The sequence below is a fragment of the Struthio camelus genome, chromosome 28 (assembly GCF_040807025.1).
Source record: "Struthio camelus isolate bStrCam1 chromosome 28, bStrCam1.hap1, whole genome shotgun sequence".
Lineage (NCBI taxonomy): Eukaryota > Metazoa > Chordata > Aves > Struthioniformes > Struthionidae > Struthio > Struthio camelus.
In genome coordinates, this window is record NC_090969.1 from 1,194,141 (window position 1) to 1,212,165 (window position 18,025).

Here is an 18,025-nt window from a genome sequence, read left to right on the forward strand (position 1 = left end):
ATGCGGGGTGCCGGGGTGCAGAGATGCAAGAGGCTGGTGCACAGGGCTGCAAGGCGGGCGGGGCGGGGGGGGGGGGGCCGGGCTGCAGCTATGGCAGCCCCAAGCCAGGGAACGGGGGCGGCGGGGGGGGGGGAAATCCCTGCGCCGGGCTCAGCACAAAGCCGCCGCCGAGAGGAGGGGATGGGAGGGGAGAGGAGAAGGAGGGCGGGGAGGGCCGGGCCGGGCCGGGCCGGGCCGGGGGGCGGAGGGGGCCGCCCCGTCCAGCCCCCGCGCCGCCGCCGCCGCCCCGCATTGTCCCGGCGGCAGCGGCAGGATGCTGCGCCCCGCACGGCCGCCCGCCGCCGGGCCCCGCTAGGGCCCCCGCCGGCATGAGGAGGTGAGTGGAGCCGGGGGGGGGCGGCGGGCTGCCGGCCTCGGCCTCCCCCCCCCACCTTCCCGGGAATAGGCGGCGGCGGGGGGGGCCCGGGGCGGAGGGCTGCAGCCGACCCGCCGCAGCCGCGGTTTTTCGGGGGAGCGGGCGGCATGGCCCACGGAAGCGCCCCCCACCCGCCCGCGCGTGGGCCCCCGCGAGCCCGCCCCGCCCGCCGAGCCCACGCACTCCCGCTGCTTGCGGGGCTTTTTCCCCCTCTCCCCCTTCCTTCTTAAAAATAATGATTTAAAAAAAATAAAAAAAGGACGATGTGGCGGGAGGCCGGCGCGCGCGGCGTGGGAGCGCGGCGTGGGAGCGCGGCGTGGGAGCGCGCCGGCCCCGCGCGTGTCCGCCGCGCCGCGGCCCCTGCGCGGAACAATGCGCCCGGCGCCGCTCCGCGCTGCCCACGCTCGTGGCGTGCGGGGCTTTTCCCCCGCTGGCGTGGCCTTTCCGGCTCGGGGTGGGGAGGAGGAAAGGTATTTAAAAAAAAGGAGGAAAAAAAACCCAAGAACAACAACAGGGATGTCCCTTGGGGGGGGGTTGGGGGGATGTCTCCCCCCCCCCCCAAAAAAAAAAAACCAACCCCAGGAAGGTGATTAAATCGCCGTGTACTTTCTGCTTCAATGTACGGGCTCCGTTTTCTGTTTCTGGAGAGACCCAGGTTTCGCAGGAAACGTTGCAAGGGCGACTTGCAACGTGCCGGGCTGCGTGCAGAAGAGGAGAACTTTAGCGTTCGGTGCGGGGAGCGCGCAGGAGTACAATAAGTCACGCCGGTTCCTAAAGGAATTACCGATCCTGAGCGTTGCCGAGGCTTTGCCCTGGTTTTCTCCCGAAGCGGTCCCCGCCATCGCCGGTAGCCGCCTGGGCGCCCGCACCGCGCTGGCCCGCGGCTTGGGCCGTGACAGGGCGCTCGCTGGGTTTTGTGCTTTGCGGACGCCCATATGCGCCCCATGTGCGTGCTCGCTCTTAGCGGCGGCTCCGAATTAGACGTTTCTGCAGAGCGCAGGCCCAGGAGTTGTTTATCAAATTAAACGTTTGTTTTAGCTCTCGTTCGCAGAAGTGTGTTGACATTTTCTCTTCGGGGACTGCTGGGGATAATGAATGGCATATACTGTATTGTGTTCCTCGAAAAGCCTCGGGATCCTGGAATAACATAAACACACGGGCCTGAATTCATCACAGATCTGAGAGGAATGGACTTGCTGTTTACATCCCTGATGGTCCTGAGCCGCAGCTCGCATTTAAAGTTTATTATTGAGTATGAAAACGTCCGCGTTAATACTTGTCAGATTTATTTTTTTTTTTCTTCTTCTTTCTGTTTTTATTGCTGACAGCTGTAGTTCCACTTGCGAAACAGAAACCCCCCCCCCGGTCTCTGAAACGCCCCGCGTTGTTTTGCTTTAGAGAGGTGGGAGACGGGTTTTGGCCGGGGGAGAAGGGGGGACCTCGGGGTGGGCGTTGGGAGCCGCGAGCTCCCCCCCCCCCCGCAATTAGTTTTCTTTTCACGGGGCTGCGGGGCAGGGTCTAGCCGCAGCCTTTGTTCTCGCGCCGAGCCCCCTCCGCATTCTTTCCTTTTGCCATTATCATTTTGGTTAAACAGAAAGGCAAGTTGTGTACCATATGGATCATGTTAACAATTGCTTATCTGCCGCTGGTGTTTTTCTCCTCCCTCCCTTTTCCCCCCCCAGCTTTTTTCTTCCTTCTGCCATCCCGCTTGGGTTTTTAATAGCATCCTCAGGTCCGCGCAGCCGGGCTTCGCGGGGGTGCCAGCTCGGCAAGGGCCTGGGGGGCGAAAACGAGCCCTCCTCCCCGCCTCTTGCAGCCTGTCGGGGTTCATTCCCCGAGCTAGGACACGTAATCAACGCTGGAAAGCTCCCGGGCGGTTTTGCCTGCATGTTCTGAAATGAGGCAGATTCACCTGGGAGGGTTTGGGGGCGAAAGCGGCGGGAGTCGTGGTCCGCGCCCTCGATTCGTTGCTGCGGTCCGCGTTCGGCCTCTGGCCCGCGCGCGGTTTCGGAGCTCCCGGCCTTCGCGTGCCCGGCCGGCCCCTGGCCGGGGGACCGTCCCGGCGATGTTCTCGTGTCGATGCAGGCCGGGACGAGCGCGCAGAGCCCGGGAGCGCCCCAAACGGCTCCCGGCTCTGTATTTAGGCTTCTGAATAAGTCGACTGGCCGGTGTGAGTCCGGGCTCGGCGCCGTCCCCGTCCTCTGCCCCGCGCCGCAGAGGACGTCGGCACGCGAGCCCGTCGTTTTGGGTCCCCGGCCGCAGGTCGGGGCGGCCAAGCCGAGGCCGCGGGACGGCCGGCGGGTCGCTCGGTTCGCCTCCTCTTCCCTCCGCGGAAAAGGAGAACGGAAAAGTCTCGCCGAGGCGTTTGCCTCTCCCCCGAAGCCAGCATCGAATCCTGCCGTAGCCAAGGCGGATTAGAAGGAATAAAACAATTTGACAAGGCTCGTTTTTAAATTCTTAATGATGTGACCCGTAGCATTTAAAAAAAACCAAAAAACCCGGAATGACTCCGGAAGCACGTCCTCCGGCTCTGGGATCTGCAGCTACTGTGCACTTTGTTCATAGTCATTATTTTTGCAGCCCCCTTAGCCCGGTAGATAATCCTGAGCACAGAAACGATCAGCCCCAGATTTTTGTCGGTGGAAAAGGCTTCCTTCTTCCTTGGGTGCTCCCGCTTTTCCAGCCTCTTGGATTTTTTCCCACACTTTGGTTATTTCTCCTTGGAAGGAAATACGGTTATGCCAAAGGTAAGACCTCAGGCCGCGGTCCGCGTCGGCGGGCCGCGGGAACGCTCGATTTGAGCTCGGTTCCCTAAAGGGCATTTCCCTGCCGATGACGCTAATGCGCCTAGAGAAGCGGCGCTGACCCCAGCGCGGCGCTGACCCTCGCGTTTCGGCCGCTGCAAACACCTTTCAGGCGTGGTTTGTTTTTTTTTTTTTTGAGCTCCGGTGATGGCGTGCCTTGCAGCAGGACTCGGCTTGGCCGGGGTCCGCGGTCGCCCCCGGGGACGGTCCCTTCCGCCGCCCAAACGTCGGCTGCGATTTGGCGCCGCTGAGCCCCGTTGCAGCTGCGACGGCGGCAGATCCTTCTCTTCCAGGTTTTGGCGGAATAAAGACGTTTTTCTTGCTTTCGGGCGTGCAGGGCCGGCGGTCCAGCAGGCCTGTGTTGCAGCCGGGCCACTGCCGGCTGCGCGTGATGCTGCGCTCTGCTCGCCGCTGCCGTCAGCCCAGGTTGGGTTCGTGCCGGCCGGGAGTAGGACCACGCCGCCGCTGCGACTAACGCACGTTTTTAGCAACTCTGTGATGTGCTGGCTCCCAAAAAAACCCTCCGGCGGCGGCTCTCGGGTCCCCCGAGTCGAGGGTCGGGGTGGTTCTGCCGCGGGACGTGCGGCCACGGCGCTAAATCCGTGTTGGCGAGCGTTCAGCAGGGAAATCCCCGCCGTCCAGCCGCAGCGGAGCAGGGAGCAGCGCGGTTCTTCTCCTTCCCGTGCCCGGCACAGCGTTTGGTCCCTAGCCCTAGGTCTTGCAGCCGGCGAGCCTGGCTGCCGCGGTACCCGCCGTGGGATTTGGGGGCGTCGCTTCGGACCCGGGTTTTGGCGCGTCGCTTTGGAGCCGAGCGAGGTCCTGCCGCCCCAAGAGCTGTGCCGAAATTCCTTTTTGCCTCCTCTGCCGTTGCTTCGGGCTCTGAACCCGGCCCGTTCGCTGGCGCGGCGGCGCGAAGGGCCCCGTTTTCGAGCCGTTTCGGGTTTTGGCACGCGGGGCATCGGCGCTGTTCAGCCGCCCCGGGGATGGGGTCTGCCGGCCGGTGGGAGCCGGCGTTCCCGGTTACCGCCAGCCCTCCGCCGCAAAGTTTATTTTGCTGTGTAACGAGGGCGTTGTAAAACCTTTCTGCTGGCCTTGTGGCCTGTCATCAGCTGAAGTTAATGGTAGTTAAATTGTACAGATCGCTGGCACAATTTTCCCTCCAGCGGGGCCTGCCTCGGGGCCCTTATCTGCAACCCCGGATCTTTATTGGGGCCCTAATAAACCCCGCCAAGGCCTGGCAAACAGCGCGGGGCTGCGCTGGAGGTCAGGGGAGGATGCAAAGGAGAGGCGAAGAGAGCGGGGAAGAGATGCCCGCGTTTCCGGGCTGGCCGGCGCAGGGGGGGACGCCGGCGGGTCCCCGGGCCCGGCGGGCGGGCGGCCGGCCGTGCGGTACCCAAGCGAGCGCGAGAGAGAAAAGAGCCGCTTCTTCCCCTCGCCGCCAGAAAGTGAAAACTGATGTCGGGACAAACTGCGCTTTATCCCGGCGGCGGAGGGCAGCGAGGCCCGCGCGGGGCCGGCCGCTCGGCCCACCCCGATTTTCCTACCGCCGTCCGCCTGGCTGCGGCTTCGCCGGAGCGTCGCCTCCTCTCTCCTCCCGCCGGCAAGCGCCGGATCCGGCCGCGCGGTGCGAGCGTGGGGTCGGCAGCGTGGCGAAGAAAGAGGTCGAGCTTTGCTAAAGCCTGGTAGCCCCGGCGGGGAGGACGCGCGGCGGGTGCCGTCGCTGCCGCTTGGCCCGAGCGCCTGCTTCGCGCTGCCGCTTTGCAGCTCCCAACCACGGTGACAACCCAAGTTGCGTTTCCCGCTCTGGCAGGCGGTCCGGGGCCGGCCGGGCGCAAACCTCCCCGGCGCTTGGCAGCGCCCCGCTGCCTTCGCCCCGGCGCCGACGGCAGCGGGTGCCGGAGCGCCGTGCCGGAGGAGGAAGCGTCCTGGGTCGCCTCCGGGCAGGCGGAGGCCGTGGGAGGCATCGCCGGAGCCCGTCTCGCCGTCCTCGCGCCCGTCGCGCGGCTTCGGGCGCCGGCGAGGAAAGGACCGCGAAGGGGACTTGTGCCGAGCCCAGGAGCGATGGAGCGCGCGAGGGACCGCGGCTTTTCGGGCCGCCGCGCTTAAAAAAAAAAAAAAAAAAAAAAAAAGGGGATCGAAACGCGTCGAAAGGCTGGTGCAAACGAAAGCCGCCGAGCGGGGTCTCCCCCCGGCCCGGCGCCGAGCTGAGCGGGACGGGCGCGCGGCGTGCACCCGGCTCTCCTGAATTAGGAGTTAATTAAGATCGATTCACGCCGTGGAGGGTGCGAGCTGGGGTTTTGCAGCGTTGCGGCTGGCGCTGCGGGCGGTCTCGAACGCACGGGGCACCGCGGCTGAGGACGAGCTGTTGGACAAGCCAGACCGCCAGCGTGACCCGGGCTGGCGCCTCCTACGCTTGTGTTTGCCCTGGGGGAGCTCGTCATTGGAGCCTGGTGGTGAAAAACGCCCTGGGAGCGGAGGTTTTGGAGCGGGCCGAGGCCGAGGCGAGGGGAGCCGGAGCTGCCCCGCGTCCAGGCCCCTTCCCGAACCCTTCCCAGGCTGCACAGGTCCTGCTGCGTTGAACGGTCGGCATCCAGAGCCATTGAGCGTTTGCGGGAAAACAAAACATGTGAGTAATGCTTTCTTCTCGGCAAGAGAAGCATTGAAAATTGCTTTTAACCTTTTGGTTATCAGGCGTGCGCCAGGGTCCGTTTTCCTTCGCGCCGCCGAGACGCCCGCGTTAGACGGGCTGCCGGCACGGTGGGTCTGGTCCGTGGTGCGCCCAGCGCCCAGCGTGCAAATAAAGCCCCCAGTTCCCTCGTGCGAAACACGGAGGTGTAACCGCGGCGCTGAGCGCTTGCAGCCGTCCCCTGGGGTTGCACGCCAATCCTCCTTGGCTTTTAAATCACCTTTCCTCGGCCTTCTGGACGTAGAAAAAGATCTCAGCCTCGAACCTGCCTCGGACGGGGTGGCAAGCCGTTGGGTGCGAGCGTGCACGCGACGGAGCGAATCGGTGCAGGTTGCCGGCGGGGCCGGGGACCCCCGCGGGCGGCGTTGCCTCCCTCCTCCCCGCCTCCCGCCAGCCGGGCTCATTCTTTCGCTGTATTAAGCCTTTGGGCTTTGTTAGTTGCAGGTTGAGCGCCTCGAATGTGTTAATTCCCTCCCCTGGGGCTCCGGGCAGGGTTGGGAAATTCCCGGAGCGCTTCGGCCGTCGGCCCCGCGCGGCGCAACGCCGCCAGCGCCCGCTGCCCCGGCGCGGGCACCCTGCCGGCGCGTCGCCCCCCACCGCCCCGGCCGGGCTCGGCTCGCTGCACGCCCCTTTGCGCGGCGTGGGAATATCCCGCGCTGGCTTCCCGCGCATCCCTGGCGGCACGGGAGCGCCGGCCGGCGCCGGGGGGGTGGATGGAGGCGCCTGGCGGCGTGCAACGCAAAAGCGGTTTTCCCTTCTCGTGCGTCCGCCGGAGCTGAGCGGCAGCCTTTCGCCCGCCGGGGGGTTTGTCCCGGCGTCCCGCCGTCGCTGTCGTTAACGCAGTGCGCGCACGCGCGGGAGCGGAGGGCGTTCAGCATCTTCATGTGAAACGTCCTCTGATGAAATTCGCTGGTGCCTTTCTGCACGGTTTTGGAGCAGAAAGGAGAGAGGACTAGGCGGAAAAAGGACTAAGAAAACTACCTATCTTTTGCACCTGAAAGTTAAAAAAGAGGGACGAGAGTTTCATGGGAAATGGCTTCGTTTTTCAGCAGAAACCTTCCCTCAGAACTAGGCCGTTTGCCCGGGACGGACACGCTCCCTGCCCGGTGATGTTACTCTGCGTTGGCCCACCCAGCTGGGCTCAGTAACGCCGCCGCTGCGGCTTTTCCCGCGCTGTTTTGGCGAGGGCTTTTCTGCCTCGCTATCCCAGAAGGTGCCTCCTTCCGCCGTGTTGACACTGTCACCTTCCAGGGGGACATTGTTGCTTAGTTAAACAGCGCCGCTCTGCAGAGAGAGGATTGAAAAACGGCACCTTCAGATATTTTTAAATATCCCGGTGGGTGTCAAATTTTATTTCAAAACCCGCCGGTGCGGTGCCACCTCAAGTAGTGGCGCGTCGACGCGTGTCTGAACGACGCTGCAGCCCCGGGCGCCGGGAGGCCTGTGTTGCTCGGCTGGTTGAGTGGTTGTTCGCCGCCGTGCCGTGCCGGGAGGAAGGGAGGCGATCGCCGTGTTTTCCCCAAGCAGCTATGAAGTTGTTGAGCGGAAGAGTCGTGCGGGGCAGGTTTTTGCCCACGGTGCCTTTTACGGCCCTGTCCGTTACGGGGAACGGAGGGAGGTGCTGAGTCCCGATGGGTTTCAACAAGTGGTTTTGAACGGAGCAGGGTCAGGCCAAGAGAACCAAAGCAGCTTCCGTCCGTTTGTTGATAGCTCTTCGTTGGCTGAGTGGTTTATATAGCACCAGGGATGAACGTGGTATAAACGTGGTATAAAGATGCTTTCGAACTGTTTCTCTTCATCTTCCTATAGTCGCCCTGAACATGCCAAAATCTCCGACGCTGCGTAAGGAGCTGTTCTCTCCTGGCAGCTGGGGGTCATCTCATACGTAACGTTCCTAGGGGCAGTTCAGGAGGAGCTTGCCGTGATTGCGTCCGTGCCGTTTTGCTGGCAAAGCTAAGAGGAGATGGCCCGTTGCCAGCTTAAGCCCGGACACGCCAGGGTTGATCCGGTTCTCAGCGGGGCTGGCAAGGCCTATGGACATCTTCCGTCAGCCCGGCCCAACGGGGGCCGACTTCGGGGTGCAGAGCAGGAGGTGTCGAGAGGGCACCGAGCGCGTTCGGAGTGAGCCGCAAGGAGAGTCAGCTGCCTCTCGGTTCTCCTAACTGTCCCCGGGCTCTGCAGCCGCCCCGCAGCACGGGGACGCCCCTGTCCTGTCAGCTTTGCTGGCCGTGGCGTAGCGGCCTCCGGGGTGCTGCCGTGTCCCCGCTCCGCCACTGGCTTGACCATTGTTATGCAGATCGCATGCAAATTGGGTCCATTCGCCCTCCCGACCTTTTTATGGGGCCACGTCTGTTTGGGGAAATTGTTTTGCTGATTAGAAATGGATTTTCCTCTCCGATGTAATCCTCTGAAAATGGGCTGGGCCCAACGCAGCACGTCAAAGCCAGACCCTGGGGAGCTCAGCTTACGTCAAGGAATGAAATTTCAGCAGCGGGATTCGGTCCCGGAAGGGATTGGAGCTGCGCCCGCGGCCTCGGGGGGCTGCGGCTCCGGACTCCCAGGAAAGCTGAGGCTCCTCTCGCGCTTCAGGGCACAGGGAAGAGCATCCTGAGCTGACCTTGAGGGTGACGGGCTTCGATAAGCAGCAGCAAGGGCAGGATGTTTGCGCGGCGCATCCAGAGGAACCGGGAACCTCCAAGAGCCAAGGGCTGTTGCTCTTCTAGCAAACGTTTCCACCCGAACACTCGGGGAAGCTTTTGTTAAAAAGCTCCTCGCTACCCGAGAGCAGTCCTTGGGGTGAAGACTCATTGGGGGAGATGCCAGCTGAAGCGTCGCCCCAACAGACCTCCTACGGAAAATGCAAGGTTTCGGATCAGGAGAGCGCCAGCTAGTGAAGAGGCGACGCGTGTCCGGGAATGGAAGTGCTCCCGGAGGCAGCTGCGGCATCGCGAATGGGGACGGGAACGTGCTGATGGAAGCATCTCGTGACCTTTCTAGATTAACGTTACCCTCTTAAGCGCTGAAAGGAAACGTGCCCGTGGCGTGGCGGTAGCAGGTAGGGTTGTGTACGTTTGACTTTTCAGCTGTTTAGAGACCCAGACTTTGCGGGTTGTGAGACCGCGTTTGTCCTGTGTTCTGGTGGATGGGGGGGAAACCCGAAGCCAGATCGCAGCAAGCGTGAGTGGTCCACGCGACCTGAGGACATGCAACTTGAAGAAAAAGGTAAATAGTATGAGAGAGGCTGATTGTTTTTCTCTTTGGGATTTTTTTTCTTCTTTTTTTAGGTTTCTTCTGTTGCTTCTTTTTCCTCCTGTCCCTTTTAAGATGTTGAAAGGTGGAGCAAAATTCCTCAAATTCAGTAGTTACCTAAGTTAGTTATTAATAATATCCCAATTTTATTGCCAGAGTGCCCCAAGTCTGGGGATTGCCGGGCAGGCTCCGCCGTGCCTGCGTTCGGTGCGGTTTCCTCCCGGTGACATTTAGCGGAGAGTTTCTCGTCTCGGCTTGACAGATGGGTGATGCTCAGCTGCTGCCGGTCCGAGCGGATGCGTATGAATTTTTTATTTGCTGGATGGATCCCGAAGCGGCACAGATGGGAAATGGCCCGTCGGCCGGTCTCCATTTCGCCCTGAGGTCCAGCTGCTCTGCACTTGATATACGAGTGGACGGAGGGGACGTTAGAGCCCCCGGCTCGCTCCGGCCTGGGCTGGGAGGCGGCCGGTTCTCGTGGGGGTGGGGAGAGGGCATGAGCGCAGTTAGCCTAAATCCTTTTAACATATGTACGTTGACCCTGCTTTGATTGCAATACCAGCCTTCCCTTTGTCAGCGCGGCGAGGAGGGGATGGGAAACGTGCCAGACAAAGAAATGCAGCTCCCCGATGGATTTGCCAAACGACCCAAATTTGTATCTCGCCGGCCAAGCTTGTAAAACTCGGGAGTTTATGTAAAGGCAGCGCGGCGAGCGGCGCGAAGGCTTCGGCGGGGCGATTTAAGCATCTCGCCCTTCGCAGGCGTTGACGGGCAGAAGTTGCGCTTTGGCGATACAACGTCCAGGGGTGGCTGCCGGCTCTCCTTAGCCTTGCTTTGCCTTCAGGATCGGCTCTCTGCTGGTGCGAATCGCTGCGCTCCCGTTTTGCCCCCTCCTGGACCCGTCGCTGTAGGGTTTCGCTGGCGATGACTGGCGGCTGGATTAAACGCCCGCGTCAACCTGCAAAACGCCGCTGCCTTCCACGGCGTTAGTGCCAAATCGTTGCCGCAACCCTCAGGTCCACAGCGGGCGGAAATCGGAGGATCTGCATTGATTTCGGTTCTCATGCATAGATGTAATTTGGCTGACAGTGGTGCCGCTGCGCTTTGCTTACGCCGCTGTCACGAGAAGGGAGGGACCCAAGCCCAGACCGAGCTGCCTGCAGCAGAAGCCGAACGGGAGCGTCAGGAAACGCCTCGCGCGCAAAGCAAAGCAAAGCAAAAGCCGTCGTTAAGAGTTCCTGCCGCCTCCCCTTGGCCGTGCAAACCGCAGCAAGGCTGCTCTTCCCTGCTTGTCCGTTATTTATCATCCGCTTTTTTGGGCTTGAGGTTCTTAGCGCTGCCCTAACTTTGGAGGGCCGCCGGGGCAAAGCCACGCGCCTTCTGGCCCGGAGCAAAAGCCCTACGGCCGCGTTCACGGTGCGCGCCGTGGGTGCGCGGTCCAGGTTCTCGGCTCAGGGTGATGAGCGCCGAAATCGGACCCGTGCGCGACGTAGCGGCCGCGAGGGACCGGTGGGGCTGGGATTTGTCAGCGCTGCGGGAGGAGCGCGTCTCGAGGGGTTGGTCCGTTGGCGCTGCAGGGGCAGAAGAAACGGGAGGAGGAAGGAAGCCGCAGCGGGAAGCCGGCGTGACTCTGGCCGAGGGCTCGAGGGCTCGTCCCCCTCCAAAGACCCCGGGCCGCTTCTGTGGACGCTGCTTGGCGCTGCCGGAGCCGGGTGGCTGCCCCCCGAAAACACTTGCCCCGAGCTTCCCCCCCCCCAAAAAAAAAAAAAAACCGCTACCCCGTCCGAACGCACGAAGGGTCGGACGCGCCCCGGTTGCGGGGCCGCTAACAAGAGCCCCCCTAACAAAAGCGCCGTTCAGCATTGCGGCTGAATAGATTAACAAGATTTCCATAATTAGAGCGGGAGGGAACAATAGGATTCTCCGCTGCCCGGCCCCCCCCGCCCTCCTTTTGTCTTGGGCTTTGGATGAGGCGCAAGCGCGAGGGTGGGAAACTGCCGGCCCATTTGGTCACTGGACAGTAATTTTCTCACACTGCCAAGGAGAAGCATTGAAACATCTGTCCCGCTCGGCGAGCTCATTCACGTTGCATCTCAAACCCTTGACAACTTCTCCCCGGCCGGCCGGCCGGCCCTCCCCCTTCTCCCCGCCGGCTTATTTTTAAGGATACGGAGCGGGAAGCAGTGGGGGGGGTGTTGGGTGTTTTTTTTTTTTTTTTTTGCTTTTCTTTAGCCCCTTTTCACCCCCCTCCCCAAATGCACGGCGCGTTTAAAGCGAGCGGTTTTGCTCCTCGGGCATGTTGCAGCGCCGCGGGCATCGCCCGATATTGGGTTTCCGGCCTCCGCCCTGGCCCGGCTGTTTGGGTCGGAAAAAAGAAAAAAAAAAACCCAGCCTGTGTCACCCCGCTGGTTTTTAGGCACCGGGTTTTTTTTTTTTAGCGTTTAGCACGTTCCGGAGCGGCCGGCAGGAGCGCCCGCGAGGGTCTCGGCGCGCCTCTTCCCCGCGCCGCGGGGTCTCCGGGCTGCTGGCGCGGGCACGAACGACGTCTTGTTCCTCAGAGCTGCTGGAGTCCTCCAAGAAAAAAAAAAAAAAACGCAAAAAAACCTCCTTTTTTCTCCTTTTTTTCCCCCCCACTTTTGCTAGCTGGAGGTGCCTTGGGGGGAAAAAAAAAGAAACCCCGCGCGGCGAGCGCGGCGGTTCGGTGGCGAGCCCTCTCCTTCGCCCCGCCGCCGGCGGCCGCGCGGTCCCTAAGGGCGAGGGACCGCCGGGCCAAGCCGCCGTTTAAACCGGCTCGGGGAAGTTCGGCATCTAAACGCGCTCAGTCACCTGCTTGCGCCTGCGGTCACCGAGGGGCTGCAAGGGCTGAGCGAGGCGAGCGAAGGCGGCGGGGGGGGGGTGCGCCGGGTCCGTCCGTCCGTCCGTCCGTCCCGCCGCCGCCGGGGGCCCTTTGTGCGCCGGGGAAGAAGGAGGGAGGGATGCGGGAAGGAGGGGGCACGGCGGCGATAACAATGGGTGGAGGGACGGCGGCGGGGGAACCGGCGGGGGGGGGGGGTAGCGTGTTTCGGCGATGCTCGGGAGGAGGACGAAGCCGCGCCGAGCTTCTTGGCGATGTCCGGGCCCGAGGGTGGGAAGGCAAGGAGAGGAGCCGGGGAGGTGGAGGGGGGGTCACCTCACCCTGCCCCTGTGCCCGCAGGTCCCCCGAAGATGCACTGGTCACCAGAGCATGCCCAGTCCCTGAACCAGTGGCCGGAGCAGCACCTGGACGTGTCCTCCACCACCTCGTCGCCCGCTCACAAACCCGACCTCTACCCCAGCGGCCGGCAGCGCTTCAACTACGCCTGGGCCAACGACGACATCTCGGCGCTGACGGCCTCCAACCTGCTCAAGAGGTACGCGGAGAAGTACGCCGGGGTGCTGGACTCGCCCTACGAGCGGCCGGGGCTGAGCGGCTACGGCGATGGCGCCTTCGGGCCCGTTAACGGGCAGAAGGGCGAGGCGGAGCCGTGGGCCGACGGCGCCTACGCCCTGACCCCGCTGCACGATGGCCTGGCCAAGGGGGTCGTCCCCAACGCCGCTGCCGCCAACCTCTCCTCCGAGCCCGTCTACGCCGGCAGCTCGTGCGGGGCGGCCGCCGGGCTGGGGTCGCCGCAGGAGTACGCCTCGGGTTACGGCGGCGCCTACTTGCCCTCGGGTTACTGCGGCCAGGCGGCGGCGGCGCTGCCCGCCGCTCACCCGCCGCCGGGTTTGCTGCCGCCGGCGCATCCGCCCTCCGCCTTGGTGCCGCCGGCCTACGGCTCGGCCGGCCCGGCCTACGGCTACGCCGCCGGCCCCTACCCGCCGCAGCCGGCCTACGGCGGCCTCCACCCTCCCCACCCCTCCGCCTCCTACCTGCCTTCGGCCATCGCCGCTCCCACCCCCATCGCCGCCGCCCCGCCGCCGGCCCCCCGGCCGCCCCCCGCCGCCGCCGCTTACGGCTACCAGAGCCCCGGCTTGGCGCCGCCGCCGCCATCTCTCAGCGGCGAGGCCGGCGGCGCCTTGAAACGCAAGGCGTTCGAGATGGCCGCCGGCCCGGAGGAGGGCGGCGGGGACGGTAGGTACGGCAAGTACGGCGGCTACGAGCCGGCCAAGTCCACGCCGGCCTCGCCCTACCCGCTGGCCGACGGCGGCGAGTGCCGAGGCAACGGCTTCGGCGGCAGCGCCGAGCCGCCGGTGCCCTTCAAGGCCGGGAAGAGGCCGGCGGCGGCGGAGGAGCGGGGCGGCGAGTACGGCAGCCAGCCGGCCAAGGGCTTGGCGTCGCCCCGCTACGGGGCCGGCGAGGCCGCGGCGCGGCCGGCCGAGCCCTTCGAGAGGTTCAGCCCTCCGCTGGCCAACGGCGAGCGGGCGGGCGAGCCGGCTCATCACCCCTTCGCCCCCCGCCGGCGGCCCAAACCGCCCAACGAGCCGCCCAAGAGCGTCGACCCCCTCGTCCTGGAGCTGGTCAACAGCAAAATGGTGGACGGCGGCCCGCCCGTGCAGTGGACAGATATCGCCGGCCAGGTCTCGGTGAAAGCCGCCATCGAGGAAGAGCTGGTGTGGCCCGTCCTCAGGCCCGGGGCTTACACCGCGGCCAGCCGGCCGCCCCGAACCATCCTCTTGTTCGGGCCCCGCGGCACCGGGAAGACCCTGCTGAGCAGGTGCATCTCCACCCAGCTGGGCTCCACCTTGCTGAAGCTCAGCGGGGCAGCCCTGCTCTCCAAGTGGAAAGCCGAAGCCGAGAAGATCCTGCAGACCGTCTTCTTCGTGGCCAGCTGCCGGCAGCCGTCGGTGGTGCTCATCACGGAGGTGGAGGCTCTCCTCTTGGCCCGGGCCGGCGAAGACGGCGGCCAGGCGAGCAACCTCAAGTCCCAGCTGCTCTCCTACCTGGACAACGTCGCTACCTCAACCGAGCAGAACGTGGTCGTCGTAGGGACGACCTCCCGGCCCGGCAACATGGACGAAGCTTCGCACCGGCGCTTCGCCAAGCGCTTCTACGTCTCGCCGCCCGACAGCATCGCCCGGCGGCAGATCCTCCACCACACCTTGGCTCAGCAGAACTACTGCCTCAGCGAGCGGGAGATGGCCTCCCTCGTGCAGCGCACGGAGAGCTACTCGGGCAGCGAGCTGATCCAGCTCTGCCAGCAGGCCGGCGCCGCCACGCTGCACGCCTTGCCCGGCCCGCTCCAGCCCACCTCCTACAAGGACTTCGAGAGCGCCTTCTGCAAGGTCCGCCCCGGCGCCTCCCAGAAGGAGCTGGACTTGTTCGCGGAGTGGGATAAAATGTACGGGTCCAGACACTGACGGCGCCTCGGAGAGGGACAGCTGGGAGCGGGGAGGGGGGGTCCGGACGGACCAAACCTCCGCCCCGGCCGCGAGCTCCGGGGCAGGTTTGGCTCTTGTTGACCTGTGACTCGACCGACCACCGGGAGAGGCTTAGTTTGTTTTTTTGCCCAGGTCCGTGGCCGCGGGGTCTCCGCGACGCCGAGCCGAGACGCGAGAGACTCCCTGGGAAGACCCGAGCCAAAAAAAAATAACGTACTGCTTTTTTTTTTTTGGGGGGGGGGGTTATTATTATTTCTGACTTGGCTTTTTGGTTCTTTGTTTTTTTCGGACGTAGCCGCTCACTGAACTCAGGATAATCTATTTATTTTTATTTTTATTTTTTTGCCTACTTTCCTGTTCATCCGTTTCTAGACCAGCAACGCAAAGGAAGGAGCCGGAGAGACTCGGCTCTCGGCCGCTCGCTGCGGGGGCTCCCGCGGCTCTTCCCCGAGCCCCGCGTTCCTCGTTGGTGCTGTTGTTTCTAATGGAAACGTCGCAGCCGCCTCTTAACCGAACCAGCCCCGGTTCTGGATGCGGCACCAAGGGCGCTTTCGCGGCCACGCGGGGACAAGGGGCGGCGGCGACGGGGGGCAGAGGGGAGGGGAAGAACGCAAAAACTGAGGGTTTGGGAGTAAGACGATGTAGATTGTTTAATATACTAGACTTCGTTTTTATTTTTGTAAGGTTTGTAGTATTTTTTGTTTTTGTTTTTTTCTTTTTAACTACTCAGGAAAAGAATTACCTCAGAAAAAGAAAAAAAAGAGAATGTGTTTTTAAAAAAAAAAAAAAACCTCTTTTCATCTTCTCAGAAAAGGAAAAAGAGATTTTTTTTTTTTTAAGGGTTTTCAGACTTAGGACAAAGCTGTGTCGTGCATTTGCTTCCAAAAAGGGTGACAGAAAGAAAGAAAAGAAAGGAAGGAGGTGGGGGGGGGAAAAAAAAAAAAACTTGAAATCGTTACAAAGATGAAAGTTGAATGTATTTCGGGTGCTTTTCACATATATTATGCCATAATTTTATTTTAATTTTTTTAAAAAAAAAAAAAACAAACCATTGTTATTGTAGCGTTTGGTGGAGTAACGTGTCTTCAACGGAAAGAGTATTAGTGCCGTAGTGTGAAAGCTGTCGCCAGCACCACTTTTTGGACCGAGCCGCCGGCTACGGCCCCAGCCGCCAGTCCCGTCTCACCGCTCCCTTGCGCGGATTTTGCCGTCCGTCGCCTGCCGAGGGCTCGTGGCAGAGCGCTGCCTTTTGCCCCAGCCAGCGCTACCACCTCCCTTTTTTTTCCCCCCCCTCCGTTGGGGTTTTTTTTTTTTTTTTTGGTTTTGTTAGTTTTTGTTCCCCCGGTCACTGGAAAACGGGGCCCAGAAACAGCCGGGGCGGTGGGGGAGCGACCTCCTGCCAGAGCTGCCCGCGTGCTGCCGGCAGCTGAAAGAGCAAATCCTGCGTGTCCTGACCCGGGGGGGAGGGAGGGGGACGAAAAAACCAAAAAAAAACAAACAAAAAAAGAACCAAAGCGCGATGCAAAGCTGCCCCGCGCGGGGCGTAAAACCCGCCGGGTTTGCTACCAGGACCTTGGCGACGCCGAGCAGCGGGTCGGGGGAGCGCCGGAGGGACCCGGTGGCCTGGCCAGCTGCCCGTACGCAGTATTTTTTCCCCCCCCCTCCCCAATTTAAAAAAAAAAAAAAATTGCTTTAATATACCTATTTTATTTTGAAGGCAAGCTTCTCTGCCTGCCTGCCCGGCACGAACGCGGAGGGAGCGCGCTGTCTCAGGGTTGCACGGCACGAGCTCTGCGCGGGCTCTGCCAGGCCCGGGGCGGGCTGCCCCCGGCGCCGGGGTGCCGATAACCTCAGGGTCCTCGCTCGCGACACCCCGTCTTTGTTTTTAAAAGCCTCGCGGTGGCCTGGCCCCGCCGCGTACCACACCAAAGGAGCAAGCTGCGCCTGCCAGCTTTTGGGTACTTTTGCAGTTTTTTTGCAGGTTGGTATTAAGCGCGCGCGCGAAGGGCATCGGCGAGCACGCGCCGGCGCTCTGGCGTCCTGCCGAAACCTAACTCTGGGATTTCCCCTTCGCCTCTTCCCCCTTCCTCCAAAAAGTGGTACTGGGTTCCTGAAGACTTTTTATTATTATTATTATCATATTTGACTTTGTACACTCTCTGTAACCATTTCTACCTCATTTTGCAACGTATTGTACATGAAAGTATTTAATTCATGTCTTATTAATGTCTGAAAAAGAAATGCTTTTGAACTGTAATGGTCTACCTCAAGAAATACTGTATTTTAAAAAGAAAAGTATTACACAGTATTAAAGAGATTACCTGAAAAACCCGGCCGCGAGCTTTCGGGTCGTCGCGTCGGCCCCCGTCCCCGAGTCGCTCCTGCAAGCGAGACTCCTTCCCCACGGCGCAAGTGGGGGCCGAAACGGGGGGATATTGGGGGGGTTAAACAGGAGCAGGGGGCAGTGGGGGCTCAAGCTGGGGCTGGGGGCTTGGGGGGATCACGTGGGGGGGTATAGCAAGGGATATCATGGGGTTTGGGGGGATCTTGCAGGGGGGCACAGCAGGGTTGGGGGGGGCATTGCAGGGACCAGGGGTACCATGGGGGTTACTGCAGCTGGGGCTGGCCCTGTCCCCTGGCTGGGGGCAGCCGGGCCATGGGGCCGTTTGGGACCAGGTGGGTCCCATCCCCTCATTGGGGGCCAGCTGGGCCGTGGGGCCGTTTGGGGCCAGGTGGGTCCCGTCCCCTCAATGGGGGCCAGCCGGGCCGTGGGGCCGTTTGGGGCCAGGTGAGTCCCGTCCCCTCATTGGGGGCCAGCCGGGCCGTGGGGCCGTTTGGGGCCAGGTGGGTCCTGTCCCCTCATTGGGGGCCAGCCGGGCCGTGGGGCCGTTTGGGGCCAGGTGGGTCCCATCCCCTCATTGGGGCCAGTGGGGCCGTGGGGCCGTTTGGGGCCAGGTGGGTCCCATCCCCTCATTGGGGGCCAGCCGGGCTGTTTGGGGCCAGGTGGGTCCCATCCCCTCAATGGGGGCCAGCTGGGCCGTGGGGCCGTTTGGGGCCAGGTGGGTCCCATCCCCTCATTGGGGGCCAGTAGGGCCATTTGGGGCCACGTGGGTCCCGTCCCCTCATTGGGGGCCAGCCGGGCTGTTTGGGGCCGTTTGGGGCCAGGTGGGTCCCATCCCCTCATTGGGGGCCAGCTGGGCTGTTTGGGGCCAGGTGGGTCCCATCCCCTCATTGGGGGCCAGCTGGGCCGTGGGGCCGTTTGGGGCCAGGTGGGTCCTGTCCCCTCAATGGGGGCCAGCCGGGCCGTGGGGCCGTTTGGGGCCAGGTGGGTCCCATCTCCTCAATGGGGGCCAGTGGGGCTGTTTGGGGCCAGGTGGGTCCCGTCCCCTCAATGGGGGCCAGCCGGGCCGTGGGGCTGTTTGGGGCCAGGTGGGTCCTGTCCCCTCATTGGGGGCCAGTGGGGCTGTTTGGGGCCAGGTGGGTCCCGTCCCCTCAATGGGGGCCAGCCGGGCCGTGGGGCCGTTTGGGGCCAGG

General features: G+C 62.9%; 1 protein-coding gene across 2 annotated transcripts; it reads left to right on the forward strand.

Moving 5' to 3' along the window:
- Positions 1-279: 279 nt before the first annotated feature.
- On the forward strand, positions 280-16,807 carry FIGNL2 (fidgetin like 2). 2 transcript variants are annotated; one of them, XR_011136559.1, is made up of 3 exons: positions 280-376; positions 12,348-15,260; positions 15,315-15,521. XR_011136559.1 is itself a non-coding variant. In XM_068921475.1 (2 exons), the coding sequence occupies exon 2, from the start codon at positions 12,359-12,361 to the stop codon at positions 14,468-14,470; it is 2,112 nt and encodes a 703-aa protein (XP_068777576.1). In that variant the 5' UTR covers positions 280-376; positions 12,348-12,358; the 3' UTR covers positions 14,471-16,807. The 2 variants fall into 2 exon arrangements, 1 of the variants encoding a protein (XP_068777576.1); XM_068921475.1 differs by having other exon boundaries at positions 12,348-16,807.
- The last annotated feature ends 1,218 nt before the right edge of the window (positions 16,808-18,025 follow it).